This window comes from Manis pentadactyla, chromosome 8, assembly GCF_030020395.1.
Source record: "Manis pentadactyla isolate mManPen7 chromosome 8, mManPen7.hap1, whole genome shotgun sequence".
Lineage (NCBI taxonomy): Eukaryota > Metazoa > Chordata > Mammalia > Pholidota > Manidae > Manis > Manis pentadactyla.
The window spans coordinates 11,439,582-11,456,245 of NC_080026.1; the positions used below are offsets into that span (position 1 = coordinate 11,439,582).

At 38.3% G+C, this 16,664-nt stretch overlaps 1 protein-coding gene across 6 annotated transcripts in view; it reads right to left on the reverse strand.

Moving 5' to 3' along the window:
* Positions 1–4,046: 4,046 nt before the first annotated feature.
* Positions 4,047–16,664, reverse strand: part of SLC4A10 (solute carrier family 4 member 10) — a 268,072-nt gene continuing 255,454 nt past the window's right edge. For 5 of the 6 annotated variants that reach the window (XM_036884247.2, XM_036884246.2, XM_036884250.2 and 2 more), the window contains 3 exons: positions 13,783–13,850; positions 11,203–11,319; positions 4,047–5,459 (listed from right to left, as the gene is read on the reverse strand). In XM_036884247.2, the coding sequence (XP_036740142.1) occupies positions 5,393–5,459; positions 11,203–11,319; positions 13,783–13,850 (252 nt within the window). In that variant the 3' untranslated portion in view covers positions 4,047–5,392. Of the gene's footprint in view, positions 5,460–10,316; positions 10,356–11,202; positions 11,320–13,782; positions 13,851–16,664 lie in introns of all 6 variants that reach the window. The other variant, XM_036884248.2, reaches the window with a different exon arrangement.

Below are 16,664 nucleotides of genomic sequence, written 5' to 3' on the forward strand. Positions count from 1 at the left end.
TAATATGAGAATCCAATGTATAAAACTACTAGTATGGTATAATAGTTAAGAGTCAATAAACCTTAAATGAAAAATATACCAAAATGCAAGAATGTTTATTTTCATAAAGTAAGAGAACTTTGTCAGTTCTTTCTGCAGTGTCCAAGAACCTTTTCACATACATCCTGAATGATCTGGAGTGTATATTCAGGATGTCTGAGGGATACAGATTATTGAGAATGAAAGACGAATGTGGGTAATAAAACATAATGTCACTACCCATAAGAAAAGCTTAGCGCCTGGTATTAATAAGATCAATGCCAGGCGCAGTAGAAATTTATCATCCTTCTGCATGTCACCTTTTTGTAACAATATTAGTATTTAAATTCAATAATTTGAATAAAAAAGATAATTTCCTTACTGCTAAATTGAGAAGGGTATCTTTTCTGGTGTTACAGTCTCCAAATTTCAACAAACTCAATCAAAGTTCTCATTCTACATAATCTTTCTCTTGGAAAATTACCCCAAGTTTGACAGATTATTTAAAATGCATATATAGTGAGATATATGACCCATCAAACAACCAAAACCCCAGTTACTCCGCGAAATGTCTCCTATCCAAAATCACAATATTTCTGACTCGTGAGGAAAATAAGTATATCATTGCGTAAGTTTGGCTTCCAATGTTAGTGACAAAATGACAAAGAAAATGTAACATACTGAGAAGAAATATTACTCATCTTAACTCTGGTTGCCTGAGCCAGAACAGAGGGCCCTGTCAGAGGAACGCAGGCACACCTTGCCTCCTACTGGAGACTCAGTGCACTGCAACCAAGGTGAGCTGGGCATGGGTCAGAATCTTGGCATCACCACTAGCAGTGAGGAATGTTTTAAAGAACATTACTTAGCCTCTTTGAACCCCACTTTCTTAATGTGAAAGAACTACTAAAATACTTCACAGAACTGCCACATTGCTGTGAAGATTTGTCTATTCTATGCCTGGCATTTTATCCACGCCTGGCATCTTCTTTCCTACCTAGTCACAACTATTTTGCTGCACCACCTGGTTTGATGACTCCCTGTTACACAGGTTCTCACCTTAGGCATCTGTGTCCACAGGTGCTGGGCACACGAAGGTGCTCAACCCATAAGCATTTGCTCTTGTTCCAGTATTGGATACTGACATGCCAGTGAGAACATTCTTAATAAACTGAGCAGAGGCATCTACTGATATAGTTTACTTATGATTCTGGCCACAGCTGTTGCTGGTTGAATAAAGAGCAGAGTACAGAACGAGGCTCTGGAGAGCTACAAAGGAGGAATAAAACATGATCCTCCTTTTAAGGAGCTGATAAACAAATGGAAGAAATAAGTCGTTTGGCAGAAATCTATGACTCTGCACACTAGAAGGCAAGTACTTAGGTACAAAGTCAAGTTCCTGGGAAAAATGGACAAGATGGGTAGGGTGAAAAAGGTGCACAGGGAGCAGGTGGTTTCTGGACTCATATGAGACAGCTGCTGGTTGCATTCTGTATTGCACTTACGTTTCTTTAAGAGCCTCAGGGTATCAACAATACCGTGCTTTTCCGAACATTTTTTTCAAATACATCCCAAAATATATGAAAGGATTTATAATTGTATTGTATTGTATCTATTTTATCTGGAGTTACTTATTAAATCCCCAGGGAGTATGCTTGAGCCTGTTTGGTTTCAATCATAACAGTTTATAGACCACGGACAGTTTTGCCTGAGCCTCTGAGAGTCATCTTGGTGCAAGGCCCTGAAGAAATGATTCCACTTTTCCCACACTGTATTCTCTCCTGGGCTGCCAAACTAATCCGTCCAAAAATTCACGTCTTTCCAGTACTCAAAACTCTTAACGGATAAAGTTCAAACGTTCTAATATGGAATTTAACATCATTTATAATGTGCCCAACTTGTATTTCTACCTTTTCTTACAGGTTTCCACCACTTTCCTAACACTCCACCATATTGGGTTGTTTGCTAGATTCCAAATATGCCATACGTCAAATATGTCAGGTTCCAGTTATACCACATATATTTGCTTTTTTATTTCATTTTTATTTCAATACTAACATGTGTTTGAGGATCTTTGCAGTTCTTGGAGTAGGTTTCCATCCCCATTTCCATCCTGATTAATATGCTACCTCTTACATAACATTTTCCTCAAGCTCTGCCCTAGTCTGTGCTCCATCCTTGAGTCAGTCACTGCTTTCATCATATAATCAACTCAGTACATACCACCTTATGCTATAGTGATGTGTCTACCCTGCCCTTAGAAACAAGAATCCTTTGAAACAGTCCTATTTTCAAAGTCCTAGTACAAAGGGTAGTGGCAATACACCAACAAAAACTGAATTGGAGTGACAGTTGTGTTGGTAAGCTGCCACTTCCTAAGGAAAACACCCAAAGAAATCTCTAAAATAAAGTATTACCAGTTATCCTTAAATATTGGGCTTCTTCAAAATGACTGATTACAACTATGCCTTACAAAGTGGATATTTAGAGAATCATCATATTATCCAAATTTCTCTCATAAAATTTGCAAGTTGTAATCTTATACCATTGCATGAATATTTGAGAGAAATACATTGAAAAATCTGGAATACACTCTTGCAATGCTGGTAAAATTGTTTAGTGCCCAGGCACAAACAGGCTAAAGTTGAACAGAAACAAGGATATCAGTGCAAATAGGAAAAAAATAAGCCACACTTTTTAAGAGCCAACAAAACTCCTAAAAGATCTCGGGATTGTGTTGAAATACAAATTGCTTGTGAATATCAGTGAAGAGTTTCTATCAGGCTGTGGGTTTAAACTACATCAAGGAGATAGTCAGATTATATCTGATATCGATTGTATCTGTTCTAGATTGTATCAGAATATTATCAGATTATATTTAAGGAAAAACTACTGAATATCAAAGGCTGTTAAATGGTTTCCGTTATTTAGTAAACTCACGAACCAAGCGAAAAATACTAATGAATTCCGAAATGCAACTACCTCCACAACATACTGCGAGATGGCTACAAAAGAACAGTGACCTATTGCAGCAAACAGGGAGGGGACAAATTTTTGGAATGCTTTTCCTGGGGTGGGGTAAAAACAGAAGTCCAGTGACCCTGGAAGCTTTTCCTAATCATGGGAGAAATTCCATGTCACTGTTCTCTGGGAAAATGAAGAGATACATTCTAATCTAGCTCTCATAATATTCTGTTCATAGAGTTCAGATTGCTTAAATACTCTTGAAATGTCTCCATCACCAAGTTTTCTTAACACCGAAACTATCTAAATTTAAATATTATGTTCAATCAAAATGTTCGCACTGATTTACTGATTAACACTGAAGAAAAAAATAAGCTTTACATCACAATTTAAAATGTGCAAGGAAATTAGTTAGGATAAATATTTATTTTCACATAACATTTCTTAGTTGTGAAAAACACAATATCCTAGTCACATTTACACATGACTAAAACTTTGCAATAAATTACATTCAAGATATTCAGTAATTTTGACCAGGAATCTGAGATTAGGAGGAAATATGTAACATTACCTTTTTCTTATATTTTGTACGATTTCAAAACATTAGGATTAACATAGGAATAGCATTAAAATTCACGCAAGAACAAAATGACTATAAAAATACTCAGAAAACAGAATTTCCTTGGATATGATTGCTTATTCAAATAGGTGATCATGTGAAGGCTTCTAATTCACTATGATCATTTTTTAACAGAACAATTACTAATATATTAAAACACTAGGAGAGGCTGCTTTGGGCGCTGTCAGATACAGCTGGTCTGAATCATAAAATGATGGGAATGTTTGCAATGTGGCATCTATATTATAAAATACACAAAGGAAACACATTTGGAATGGAAAGTTTCTGTATTTTTCCTTGACATTTATAAACACAGACTTAATCAACTGCAAATTTTTCTTATATTTTTAGACTTATGTTCCATAAAAGACATGGCTCCTTAAAAGATTGTGAGGGGAATTTTCCAGAAGGTATCAAAATGTTGAATCTAAGCAAAGCTTTGTGGGGTTTTTTTATTTTCCGCATAATCTTAATCACAAGAAGATTTGTTTTTTTTCACTTTTCATGTGCATATAAACACAGAATATGCAATTAATAGTTTAGAAAAGCCACAGGGCTCTGAATTATTATAAAACTGGACAGTGAAGATTATAAGATTGATGATCACTGGTCATTCTTAGGAAACAAAAGCATATGAGACTTTGTCTTTATTAACTTCACATTCATCTAAAATGAAATGAAATACTGTATTTTTAGTATGCTCAAAAATTCTTAATTTTCCTTCCTCTTGTATAAACTTAGTAAAGATGGATTATTTCATATGAACCGAAATATCTACAGAACCTTCTCAAACAGAATCTGAAATTTCCATTTAAAAGATTTTTTTCTACAACATGCATTAAAATTAAAAAGTGGAAAAGAACTCTACAGAAAAAAAAATACAATTAGAGAACTGTCAGTCTAACATTAGAACATGATTCAGGAGCAGCATTAAGCAGTATGTGACCTTTAGCAGCAGAATAATTGTACAGGAGTAGAATTTCATGTACAATGATTCATGGGGCATTCCACAAGTTGTATATAGTAGGTTTATTTGGAAAACATTTGTTGTCAATGGGAAAGAAACTTAATAGTGTATTCTTGATAAAGGTTTATATTGAAAATTGCACAAAACTTACAAAGTTTTTCTAATGCATTTCATACAAGCCTAGTACTTGGTCATATAATCACAACTTGAATTTTAAGCAAATACTACTTGACTCTGCACAAGCTGTGAGCAGGTTTCCATATATTTTTCCAAATGGCTTTAGGTTTTAGTAACATACAAATTTTTAAGTATTAAATGTATCATATTAAATCAAGGAAATGCATAAATACAATTATTAAAAATGCTTTCAAACTAACTTTCTGATTTGGGTCTTTTGACATAAGTCACTGATGCTAAGCTATAAAAAATAAAAAGAAGTAAGACTACCTTTCAAAATTCTTCTGAATGAAATTATCAGGTATCTTCAGGTCACTAAAGTAGGAAAATACAAACTGGGTAAATATGACTTATCTCTTTAAGAAAGCGGTTGCTCCCATAAAACTAACAATGAGAATCCAGTGCTTACAAATGTCCAACATACAGCAAGGAACACAGAGATTCTTTGATCAGCTATTGTATATGCTCACAAGGGTGTCTCACTGCTCAGAAGTTTAAACACAGAAATGAAACAAGTATAGCACTACTTACAGTATGAAGGTGGATTTGGGATGAGAGACAGAATTTACAATACATGATCAAAGCAGTTTTATTAATAATTGTGGCACTCTTCTCATATATATGTAAAAAATAAATTGAAGATCAAGTCATAGACAAGTCTCCCTGTCAACACCTTTCCCTGAGTCAGCTTTCTTCTCTTTTCGGCTTTCAATGCTACAGGGAGAAAAAGGAGAAATTTATTACTGCAGTCCAGCATGGCGACTATGAGATCCGCTTGCTCAGACAGAAACCCATCAACCCAAAGCACCACCAGGGCCCTTTGGCTTTGCTCTTTCATGCTGCGAAGCATAGATAGATAGCAACAATTAAAACCCTCCGCACTCAGGGAGATGGCAACCAAGCACTGCAGAGAGGGGTGAAATCAAAAAACAGACACTAAAAAACAAAAACCAGACATTTTAAAAACAGTTTCAAGGCATGCAAGGTTAATACCAAGGCCCTCATTTGGACAAATGAATCAATCACTGATGATTATTGGAAATGCTAGTCATGCCGTCTTCTTAAGATAAAACTGACACTATAAATGACACAAGCGAGATGTCCCCGTAGGTATTTCTGGACCCTGCTGCAAATGGCTCATCCTTTGCACACAGACAGGATCCTGATCTTTGGGGAGCATCGTGTCATGACCAGTAGGTCGGATCTGTCTCCTCTGGTCTTGGGGAGGTGGTCACCCTGCACGCTACCCTCCAAACACCTGAGCTGTATCTTCACAAGGCAAACCCTCACCCTGTCCATCAGAGGAACAATGTTTCCCCCCACACCTTCCAGAATAAACACATTCCCAAGGGGCTTCTGCTGCATCTATTCTCCAATTAAACTTTACCAATGAGAAGGCTGATGATCTGACTACATTGTTGTCTATTCTAAAAAATATTTTTCCAGTGTACACTCTTCCTACTCTCACATTGACGTTTTTCATGGAAAATTCAAATAATGTGCTTACATGCACGAACTCACACCAAGAGCACACGCTTTCACAGGGGCAGGCAGACCTGCTCACTCCCTGACGACCAACCGCACCAGGCGGAGGGGGCCTCTCTCTGTCCCTCCCTGCTGCGGACATGAGGGGCAGCCCGCAGCCCACCTTTGGGGCCCTGGGCTGGAAAACTTGACTGTCAACTTTTGGCCCTTAATATAAAGTAACGAAATAGTTGGTGGGGAAACCCTTGGTTTTGTGACTCTTCCCCAAGTAATAAAGTGACAGTTAAAAACCCCTTTTTTCTATGGGGCCTCCTGTGCAGCTTTCTTAGTGGTCAATAACTTAGACACATTCTAAGAGTGTGTTTTTAAAATTGTTTTTCCTCCAATTCAAGCTAGAAACAGCCCTTCTCAGTTGTCACCACCACCCGGCACCATCAGGTAAGAAGTGCCGGAGCTTCTGCCGTCCGTGGCGCGCTGCCAGCGCTGAGAGCTGGTGTGAGCGAGTGTCTATGGCGCCCGGTCTATGCCTGCCACACTTCTCAGCTCACACTCCTTACAGGTCAGAGCAAAGCCACTTTTCTCCCTTTTCTTTTCTCCTTCCATGAGAAGAGATGACAGTGTGCGCATGATGTGTTGAGAGCCTTAACTCTGTATTTTTAACTCTTCTATCTGCATGACTCACTTCCTTCTACTTTAAGTGCTTTTCACAGGACAAGTGTCTGCTCCCCTACTTTCCAAAGTAACTTTTCCGCGGTCTCTACCTGGCTTCCAGCCTCTTCTGCCAAACAGAGCCGGAGCAAAGGGGCTGCCCGGGGCAGTGCGGAAGCGCAGGGCGTGGAGTCTAGAAACTACATTCAGTTCCCCAAAGCCAAGAATGAGCTGTATGACCTTGGACTAGTCATCTAACCTCCCTGGGACTTGGTTTCCTCATCAGTAAATGAATTTTGGACTAGACGGCCTCTGAATTCTCTTGTAGCTTCACCTCCAGAATTCTGAGGCCGGCATTCTCCATTCCAACTAGCTCTATCTTCTGAAGGATAGAATAACAGCTCTTATGCAGACATCATGGGGACAGAGACACACTGGTCCCCACACACGCACAGTCCTATGTGCACAATGCTCTGCTCCATGCCCTTTTTATAAGTGAGCACATTCCCAATGGCACTTTTAGTCAGCAAGCAGTGCAATGAGAGATTCGGAACGTTGACTTGATTCATAGCTGTGCTTCCTCCTGATATCCTATTTTGGTTGTATTGGTTGTTTGGTGACAAAATAATAACTAATTAAATGATTGTTTTTTATCTCGCCTCTCCTTAGAGCCTGTGGTTCTGGTATCACATTAGATTCCATCAAACTATGAAATAGAAATGTTGTAACCAGATCTTGACTTCTATGAAAAATATTATCAGTTTGAATCTTTTTACTGTATGGCAATTACTCTCTTTATTCCTTGTTACATTCACTTTTTGGGATGCCAATCAATGCTAAACTTTCATTGTAATAAATATATCACATACATGTCTTAAATATATATCATGTCTATTATGTGCTATTACAATAAACATATATTGCACACATATTATATACCAGGTGCTCTGCAAAGACCAAGGGATGTAAAGATGGGAGAACAGTGTCCCAAGCTCTTGGGGAATTACAATTTAAAATATAAAGAAGTGACCCTTCAGGAAAGAGCAAAACTGCCAAGCAATCTATGAAACTGTTATTTTTCAATGACATCAAAACAGTTGTTATGAACAACATTTACCAAGTAGTCATGAGAGGGCCTAGGCCTAGGGAATCAGAGCAAAGAAGGAGAATCCAGCACAGAGGAAGGTGGAAGTCAGACAGAAGGTGGAGGAAGCCAGGGGACAGAAGGGAGCAGGGAGGATGGCCCCAGAGCCCAGCGTCTGCCACCAGGACAAAGCCCAAGCGCTGCTTTTCCTTCTGCAGTTGTCAGGCACCTCCCCAAGAAACGTCAGTCTTGGGTGCCAGTTTCACAAAACATAGCAGTTGCTCGCTTACTGTGATGCAATGGGGTTTTTAATGAGACCTATTTCCACCAATCCATTCACTAAGCTGCAGAGGAGCATGTCACGTGCATGTATAATAGCACTGATGAACTAGGATTAAGCTAGACAAGCTACAGATGTGGGAGAATTCAGTTCGTTCTCAGATCCTTCACCCAGTTAACCTGGATAAAATGTCTTTGGCAACAAAAAAAATGAATGAAATAACAAAGAAAATATAACTACTATTCCAAACTTCAGTAAAGAACAGTATCTAAGCTTCTCTGATAAGCATGCAGGTCTGTAGCAAGGAATAGAATGGAAAACTACCAGGGGTGAGGGATGTCAAAGATGTGGCATGGAAGCCAATGTAGGTCTCAAGAGATACAGACCCTGGTAATGTGGGTCTTTAAGCCTTTTTTTGGCCAGGGGATACTCTAGCAGACACAGTATCTTTACAATTCCTCGTTCTCATACTTCAAAGTCTTCAATAGATACCAATGGAAAGAGATGGCCTTAGAAGAGTACTACCGTTACTGGTATTGGTGGTTTTAGGATTTTTGGAAGCCACACTCATTCTTCCAGTTTCTACCACTGCGAACACGAAACGCATTCACGTCTAACCAAGAGAGATTTTTCACATGGAAAATCTAAAGGTAATTTTTACATCTAACGGTAAAGAAAGTGGGGTAACTTTCATTCCACAAAAGTTTAAAATCTTACATTATTGGGAACATGAGTTCAAAGAATAAGCCGCAAGTGGTTATATCAAAATATAAAGGATAGTCTATTTAAAATTGGACCTGCTTAAAGCACACTACATTTTTCATTATAGTTAATCTACTGTCTTCTAGACACATATTTTTAAAACAAGTAGGTTCTTCTGGTGAAAAGCATCACTTGACTTCATTATTTACTTTAAGGATTTACCTAAAATAGCACAGCATGAAAACTTTTGCTTGAACCAAAGAAAAACAGAGAAAGAGTCTGCACTATGGATCCATATAGTTCAGGAAGAAAATCAATCTTAAATTGGATTATCTCAAATTCTCCATGTATTTCAAAGGCTGGCATTTTATTTTGAACCCATACACCTGGAGTTCACATTTTAAAAATCAGAGAAATGCTATATTTTTTCATGTAAAAGGGCCCACAAGCACATATTTCAATTGGATTTTTAAAACTACCCTTCTCATAACTCTGGTTTGCTTCCAAGACTTCTAGCAAAACAGAATGACTGTGAGGATAAGGCTATCAGACTGAAGCAGGGATCTTGGAGAAAGGAAGATAGAGCATGGCTTAGAATAAAGTATTGCTTCTGCTTAAGCCAAGCAAAGACATACATGAAGATTTTAAAGCCTTGGTAAATGACAGACAGCATCAATCAAAAGTCTTTGAGAGAGCCTACTGAGTAACTTATATCAACCTTCTCCGGAAAGCACTGGAGGTACTTGATGGTGGGTGGGGGTTGGGGAGAAAGAGATGATGAGAGAGAGAGAGACGATTAATCCCTACTTTCTGGGGTGAGGGCTCCCTGCACATCCACTGTTGGATTGTTTACACTGTGATAGAGATGACACTGAAGCAGCATGCCATTTTGGGGTGACAAAAACTAGCAACAAGAGATATTCTCTAAGCTGAATGTGGCCTCTTTTTCCAGCCCATGTTTCCAAATACATCTCATGAAGTCAGGTAAAGTTTGGAGGCTTGGAAGCATGGTGGTGCGTAAATGGAAGCCCCCAGCTTGGCAATTTCTTAATTCAATGGTCAGATTTTCTTTTTCCAGTACAGAAATTTGATATCATTACTAATATAGTCTGTGCGATTTGCTGATTTATGTATGGTGTATCTGTACAAGTCGTGCAGGGAAAAGAGTTTACTCAAGTTTCAAACCCTCTTAAAGAGCTGAGTAGTTATAGAAACACCATAAACACTCTAATACTTAATCTAAGCCAGACTCTTCATGCCTTTTGCCTCCCCAAAACTCACACGGAGAACATAGGCTGACCAGGTTTCTAGAAGACACCATTTAACATAAGGACATGCAGTGAAGGAATAGGTTTGAGGGAGAGGGTCTTACCTTTGGGGAATCAGCTTCTAGAGTGATTAGGAAGGGGAGCTTATGACAAAAAATGTAATATAAAAATTAAGTAGAAAAAGTTAATTTAAGGTCATGAAAATAAAGGAACTTAATAATTAAACACTGTCCCAAACCCCTCCATCACTCTTTAATAAGAAGAGATATTAGCATAACAAACAAATTTTTTCTCAGATCAGCATCTAAAAAAGACTGGATGATTTGAATTCTTATTTATAAATTCTGGAAAATTCATTTGGAAATCCTGTGGTGACTCTTGATATTTAAGGACACAGTCTTCCCCCAGCATGCATTTAAAACTACCATCCATAACTACAAGAGTTGTTTGTAATGTTTGTATTCAGAGAAATAAGAATGGGTAAAACTTTCTGGAGTGGAAAGTTTTGGGGTAAGCAGTTTAGGGAAGATTTTCTAGGGGGTTGGAATAAAGGACTGGAAAAATACGAAATACAAAATCATCATGGCATGTACCATATGGGTTTAAAAAAGGACAATGGGGGAATGCAAAATGTGGTCAGATATCTAAGGGGGTCTTGGAAAGTGGGTGATGAGGGAATACAATAAAATCTTGCTGCAAGAGTAAGCCAAAATGCATCTCCAAAAATGTCATAAACCCCCATCATGCACTCCTTTATAGCACCATTCCTCCCAAATGCCATAGTTTGGGGATGAACTTTTAATTTGAAAGGGGGATGGTGAAAAATATACTCACAAATGTGATAATTACAATTTATACCCATTTTTTAAGGAATTTTCTGATAAGTTTTAGATCTAAATCTGATGGAAACCAAAATAATCTTTTGCAAACAGATTCATGTTATAAAATAACTGGGACCAGCTTAAATTTACATTATTTTAAAATTCAAACCTTTTAGAAGGAAAGCTTGACTCCTTATCTTTAGAGTTGTCGGCAGTAATCAGAAGGTTCCTCCACAAGGCAGTCTTTGACATTTCATCAGAAATATTGATCACAGATGGATCATCTCTAGATAGGAGATTACCAAAAATTAAATAATAAACACTAAAAAAGTAACTGTAGTTAGCTAGTGATAGAAACTAAATACAGGGCAGCCTTACACCTTTGCACAATATTTTTGATAACTAAATGTTAAGAAACTGAAGTTATTAAATAGTTGAAGAGTTATTAAAATTATTTGACAAATTATGTTTTCATTTTAAAAGGTATGAAAAATAAAAATGTAAGTGACAGATTCTGGTTATATAGAAACAGGTTTTGGCTATACTTTTCCAATTCATTTCAAATTACAGAGATTATGTTCTGTATGTTCATTGCTTAGCCTCTTGCCTCTGACTTGCAGAGAATGTCAAATCACTTTACTGTTCTGCTCAGACTCTACAGTGGCTCCCAGTCACTCAAAGCAAAGGCCCACTGCAGATACTCTGTGGCTCTGTCCCCTCCACTAACTTCATCTCCTGCTATTACAGCCTGCTCCCTCTTCTCCAGCCACAGGCAATGACTCCCTGACTCTTCTAGAACTCTACAGGCTTACTGCTGCCTCAAGGCCACGTACTTGCTCTTCTTTCTATCTGTAATATTCCTTTACATGGTGCAACCCTGTCTTCCTTTGTTCAAATGCCTACTACTCAGGCAGGCCTTTGCTGACTACTCTCTTAAAAATTTCTATTTCCATACCCTCATAGCAACCTCATCCCAACGTTTTGCTTTTGTTTTTATTGCCCTTTTACCATCTGAAATACTATACTATCTTACCCATTTATTTATTTTCTCTCTCTACCTACCTTTATTGTACATGAACATATGCTTCACAAGGACAAAGATTTTTGGCATTTCTCCACTGCTCTTCCCCCAAGACCCAGACCGAGCTTTGCACTTGGTACCCACTCATAAATATTTGTTGAATAAATGAAAGCAGCCTGTGAGTTGGTAGAGATCTTCCAAATGGCAGGGGAACCTGTAATGTCAGGGCCTGTACTATGCTGGGCATTCTTTTATATTTTAAAATGGCACCGATTACAGGTGACATTTGAAACTCTCTAAAACATTCCCAGGGCTAGGAACACAACAAAATAGCAGCAGAGATAAATCACAGGCCAAGTCAAAGAAAGTTTCATTGAGTGGGGAAACAACACTCTTCTTACTACATGTAAGAAAGATAATCTGCTGTGAAAAGAATAATGTTCTACAGAAATCCTTAGGCTGACCTCATATGACTCTCCTTGGTCATTGTTCCCAAGAGGGCAACAAATTCAACTTTTAAGAGGAACACTAAGGGTCTGGAGCAAGACCTTGCATCTCACAGGCTCCCTCTCTTGCCCAATCTGGACATGTGTTCTTTAATTCCTCCAATCCACCCAGCCCTTGGCAATTCAAAATATGAGATCCACTTGTTTCCAAAAGTGTCATGTGGAATATAAGGGTTTCACAATATTATGTGACAAAGAGTCTTGTGAGCAAAACAAGTCTAGAAAATGCTGGATTAAACAACGTTAGATTCTTTAATATCCCAGTGTAGATTGTGAATCTCCAAGCCGGGATGTATTGTGAAACATTTTCCAAACTTATTGAAGGAGAAAATCCTTTCAAGAGGAAGTACATATGAGACCAGGTTTCAGCAGAACACACTTGGGAATATGCTGATTCAACTATGCAACTAACAGGATTTTAGAACTTAACTATTGTAAAAAGTAATAAATTATTTTTAAAAGATAGATAAAATGTTTTCTGTTCTGCTGTCCGACCCTGAAGATCCAGAAGATTTTCTCCTATTTTTTTTTTGTTAACACTATGACAAATTCCATCCTCAGAGAAAAGTTTTCTCTGACTCATTTTTTACTGGTATGTTCTTAACTTATCCTTAAGTGCTGTTAAACCACACGTAATATTTTCATCAAAATACTTTCAGAAGTTTTTATTTTGACTTACAGGAGTTTGCTTTCCTTTGCTATGTCTTTGTGCAAATAAAGATTAGCATATTTTGGAGAGGTACCCAAGTATTTCCTGCAATGACGGGTATAACTGAATCCTTCAACTCGGGAAATAGATTATCTCTTTGGAAGTGCCATTTTTTAGGGGTAACTTCCCAGAGTTCAGACATTTACCTGTGATCCATTTAGTGAACACCTAGCTCATTTGTCACAGAACTGAATCTTGATCTGTCTTCAGGTGCTACTATCAGAGGATATGAAAGAGAGCTTCCATATACATGATAAAACGTAAGAAGAAAAGACTTCAGACAACATCTCTCTGCCCACCTTCATTTTAAGCTAATTGCCTATGGTCACACAGCTCTTAGTGTCAGAACTTGTACTGGGTCAAAGAAATCAAATCGCTAGCTTCAGTTCTTTCTACTCTAACACAACTTCAACAAACCTCTATAGGAATTCACACAGTACAAAATTCTTAAGTAGAGTATGTAACAACACTTTTCATTACCCAAATTGGTGTGTTTTTATATTTTTATCTTACCTATAGTGCCCTTCCAATGGGAGCTGTACTGTGCCCTCATCTTCCATAGCTAGCATACTTTGTTCTTCCTGGAGAGACACATGTAAAATACATAAAATGAACCTGATGAGTCTCCATTTTACATTAAAGAAGAAACACAGATTAATGTTTCACTATCTCATTAACCTCAGGACCTTCCACTTTGTTTGCATTTATTAATGCTAACACAGGTCCTTTCAATGAAGCATCGGCTACCAAGAACATAAGTAATTAATGAGAGTCTCATACAGCAAAGTAATTTAAATGCTAACAACAATCTTCTTCATGTCACTCAACGTAAAACATGGTTATTTTCCAAGCAGATTATTTAGAAATTAATCTAAATTTTATAAGGACAAAAGTAGGGGTAATAAAATAATTTTCATTGTTATGAAGTTGAAATTACATTCTCAGAATGCTCTATTAGAAAGGAATGAGGGATGTATTTAGAGCAGTGGTTCTCAAGCTTTAGTTTATATCAGAATCACCTAAGGGCTTGTTAAAAATACAGATTGCTGGGCCCCACCTACATAGTCTCTGACTCAGTAGGTCTGGAGTGGGACCCAAGAATTCACATTTCTAGTAAGTTTCCAGATGAAGCTGATTATATTGGTCTGAGCACCACTGAGAACCACTGCTCTAGAGACTTGAGGAAACAGTGGAAGATAGTTTCCTGTATGGACCAAAACACAAGTGTGTTTTCCACTTAGATGTATTTTAGGTTTTTGTTTTATGCATCATATTTCTTCTTATAATAACAATAACCCACCCTTCCCCAAAGGGTGGAAATGCTTCATATATACATTTCTTTATATACAACATTTTAAAACTGTATCTTTGGAATGAAGATAGTCTTGTGCTACCATGCTGAAATATCATGGTTCAGTTTTCGACGATGTCATCAACCTTTTTTCATGCACCAAAAAATAAATTTAGTTATCTATAGGTTATAGCTCCTATTTAATGCATTCATTTTCAGATGGGTCCATAAGCAATGCCCAAGTTCAGAGAACCATTTTGGGCCATTTTAAATTGTCAGAATTATTGGCCCTAACTCCAGAAATGGAATCTTAAGTTGTATAAAGATGACCAGCTAAGTGATTCCGTGACCAAATGCGGACTGAAGAAAGAAAACAGGGGGTGGTCCTGGAGACGCACAGCTTCCCCTTTCCGTAGCTCAGCAGCAGCCTGACTGGTCTTAATCAGCTTCCGGAAGACATGCCTTTGGCTGATGTCATTATTCCTGGAATGCAAGGTTGTTCCTATGGTCTTTGTTTTGCAGACCTTGGCTCTCAGTTGCATGCAGCCCAGTCTGAAAAGCCCTTGCCATATTTTTTGTTACGTAAAGAAACAGTGTTTTCTAGAGACTCCTTAGCTAACCTATGAACATATAATGTAAGGTAGGGGCAGGTCTCGTTCTCACCCTTGGAGTGCTCTCTGCACACGTCCAACCTACTGGCCAAGGTGGGTTCCCCTCTGCTGGGACCTTGGCCATGCTGCATATGGAATATCCATGCGCAGCCTATGCTCTGGAATAACGGAGAGGCCAAGGGACTACCCGAGCTCCGTTACTTCTCTGCTTACAACCACCCCCACCCCCACACCCCACAACGCACACACCCCTGCTGTATTTATACTCTGTGGGACTAATGTCGTGTGTCTGATACCTGTCTGCCATTATAGGAGCTAACTCTATTATCATTCTCTGTTGTTCAAAAAAATATTATTTTAAAACCCATCAGATGTATTTTATTACTTGTATCTCATGCCCATTCTTCTTGTTGCTGCCTGTTCTGACAAATGATACAAGGTGAGTAAAACGTACCACTAGTTTCAAATTACACAATTAAGCATTTTAGCTGAGCTAATTTGTAGACTCCAATGAGGCATGCCTTGCAAATGGGTTAGTCACTGTATATAGAATATAATGCATGTCATATTAATTTATATGCATATCATTGAGGGCTTAGGCAGAGCATATGTATCATTTCAGGCATAAAAGGTTACTTTTTCTAGACAAAAGTTTACCTTAATGCACATGGAGAGACATAAAGAGAAAACATTCAGTGATTCCAAATCCCAGTTAAGAAAAACCAAGATATAAGCAAAATGTAATTCTTTCCTTGGTTGTCCACTGAAAGGGAAGAAACCAGGTAGAAAGGTTTAATAGAGTCAACTTCAAAAGTGCCATCCATGCCTAGGTTACCTGGCAGCAGAAAACTAGGCTTAAGTTTCAATCGAACAGCAAAAAATTGGGCCAAAGCTTTGGGAACAATTTTGTTTTTTCCTCAGATGATTTTCCACTTTTCTCTCAAATTGCTTTCAATAATTATTTTGCACTCTGTGGCTTGTTAGCATGTGTGGGCTTTATACTAGTCATAATTCTATCCAAACAAAAACTCATCACCTCTAAAGATAGCATTTCCAAGCCCTGCTTATCTGAAGAGAAGGGTGGCAGAGCAGCCGCTGCCTTCCGTGCCAGAAGGAAGCTGGGTGGGCCCAGAGCTCAGGGATGGAGGGCCGGCTGCGTCCCAGGCAGCACTGTGAGGAAGCCAACAAACCAAAACTTTCTGGGGAGCCACAGGCAAATCAGGCTCTAGCGGTCACGACAGCCACAGCTTGGTTTATCTCCATCGTAAAGAAAAAGAGAGTGAAAGCAGAAAGCGTACTGGGCATCCATCACCTGGGAAGTCAAACAGTACCTTAAAATGAGTTCCATTCAGCACTTCGTTTACACAAGGCCCACCAAAGATATGTCGAGTTCTACAACATGGTGAAGATGTTAAAAGGGTTATGATCACAGTTTACCCAGAACACTTGAGGGGGGGTTTCGCCGATTTAACTAGAGGAACAGTCATACTGTG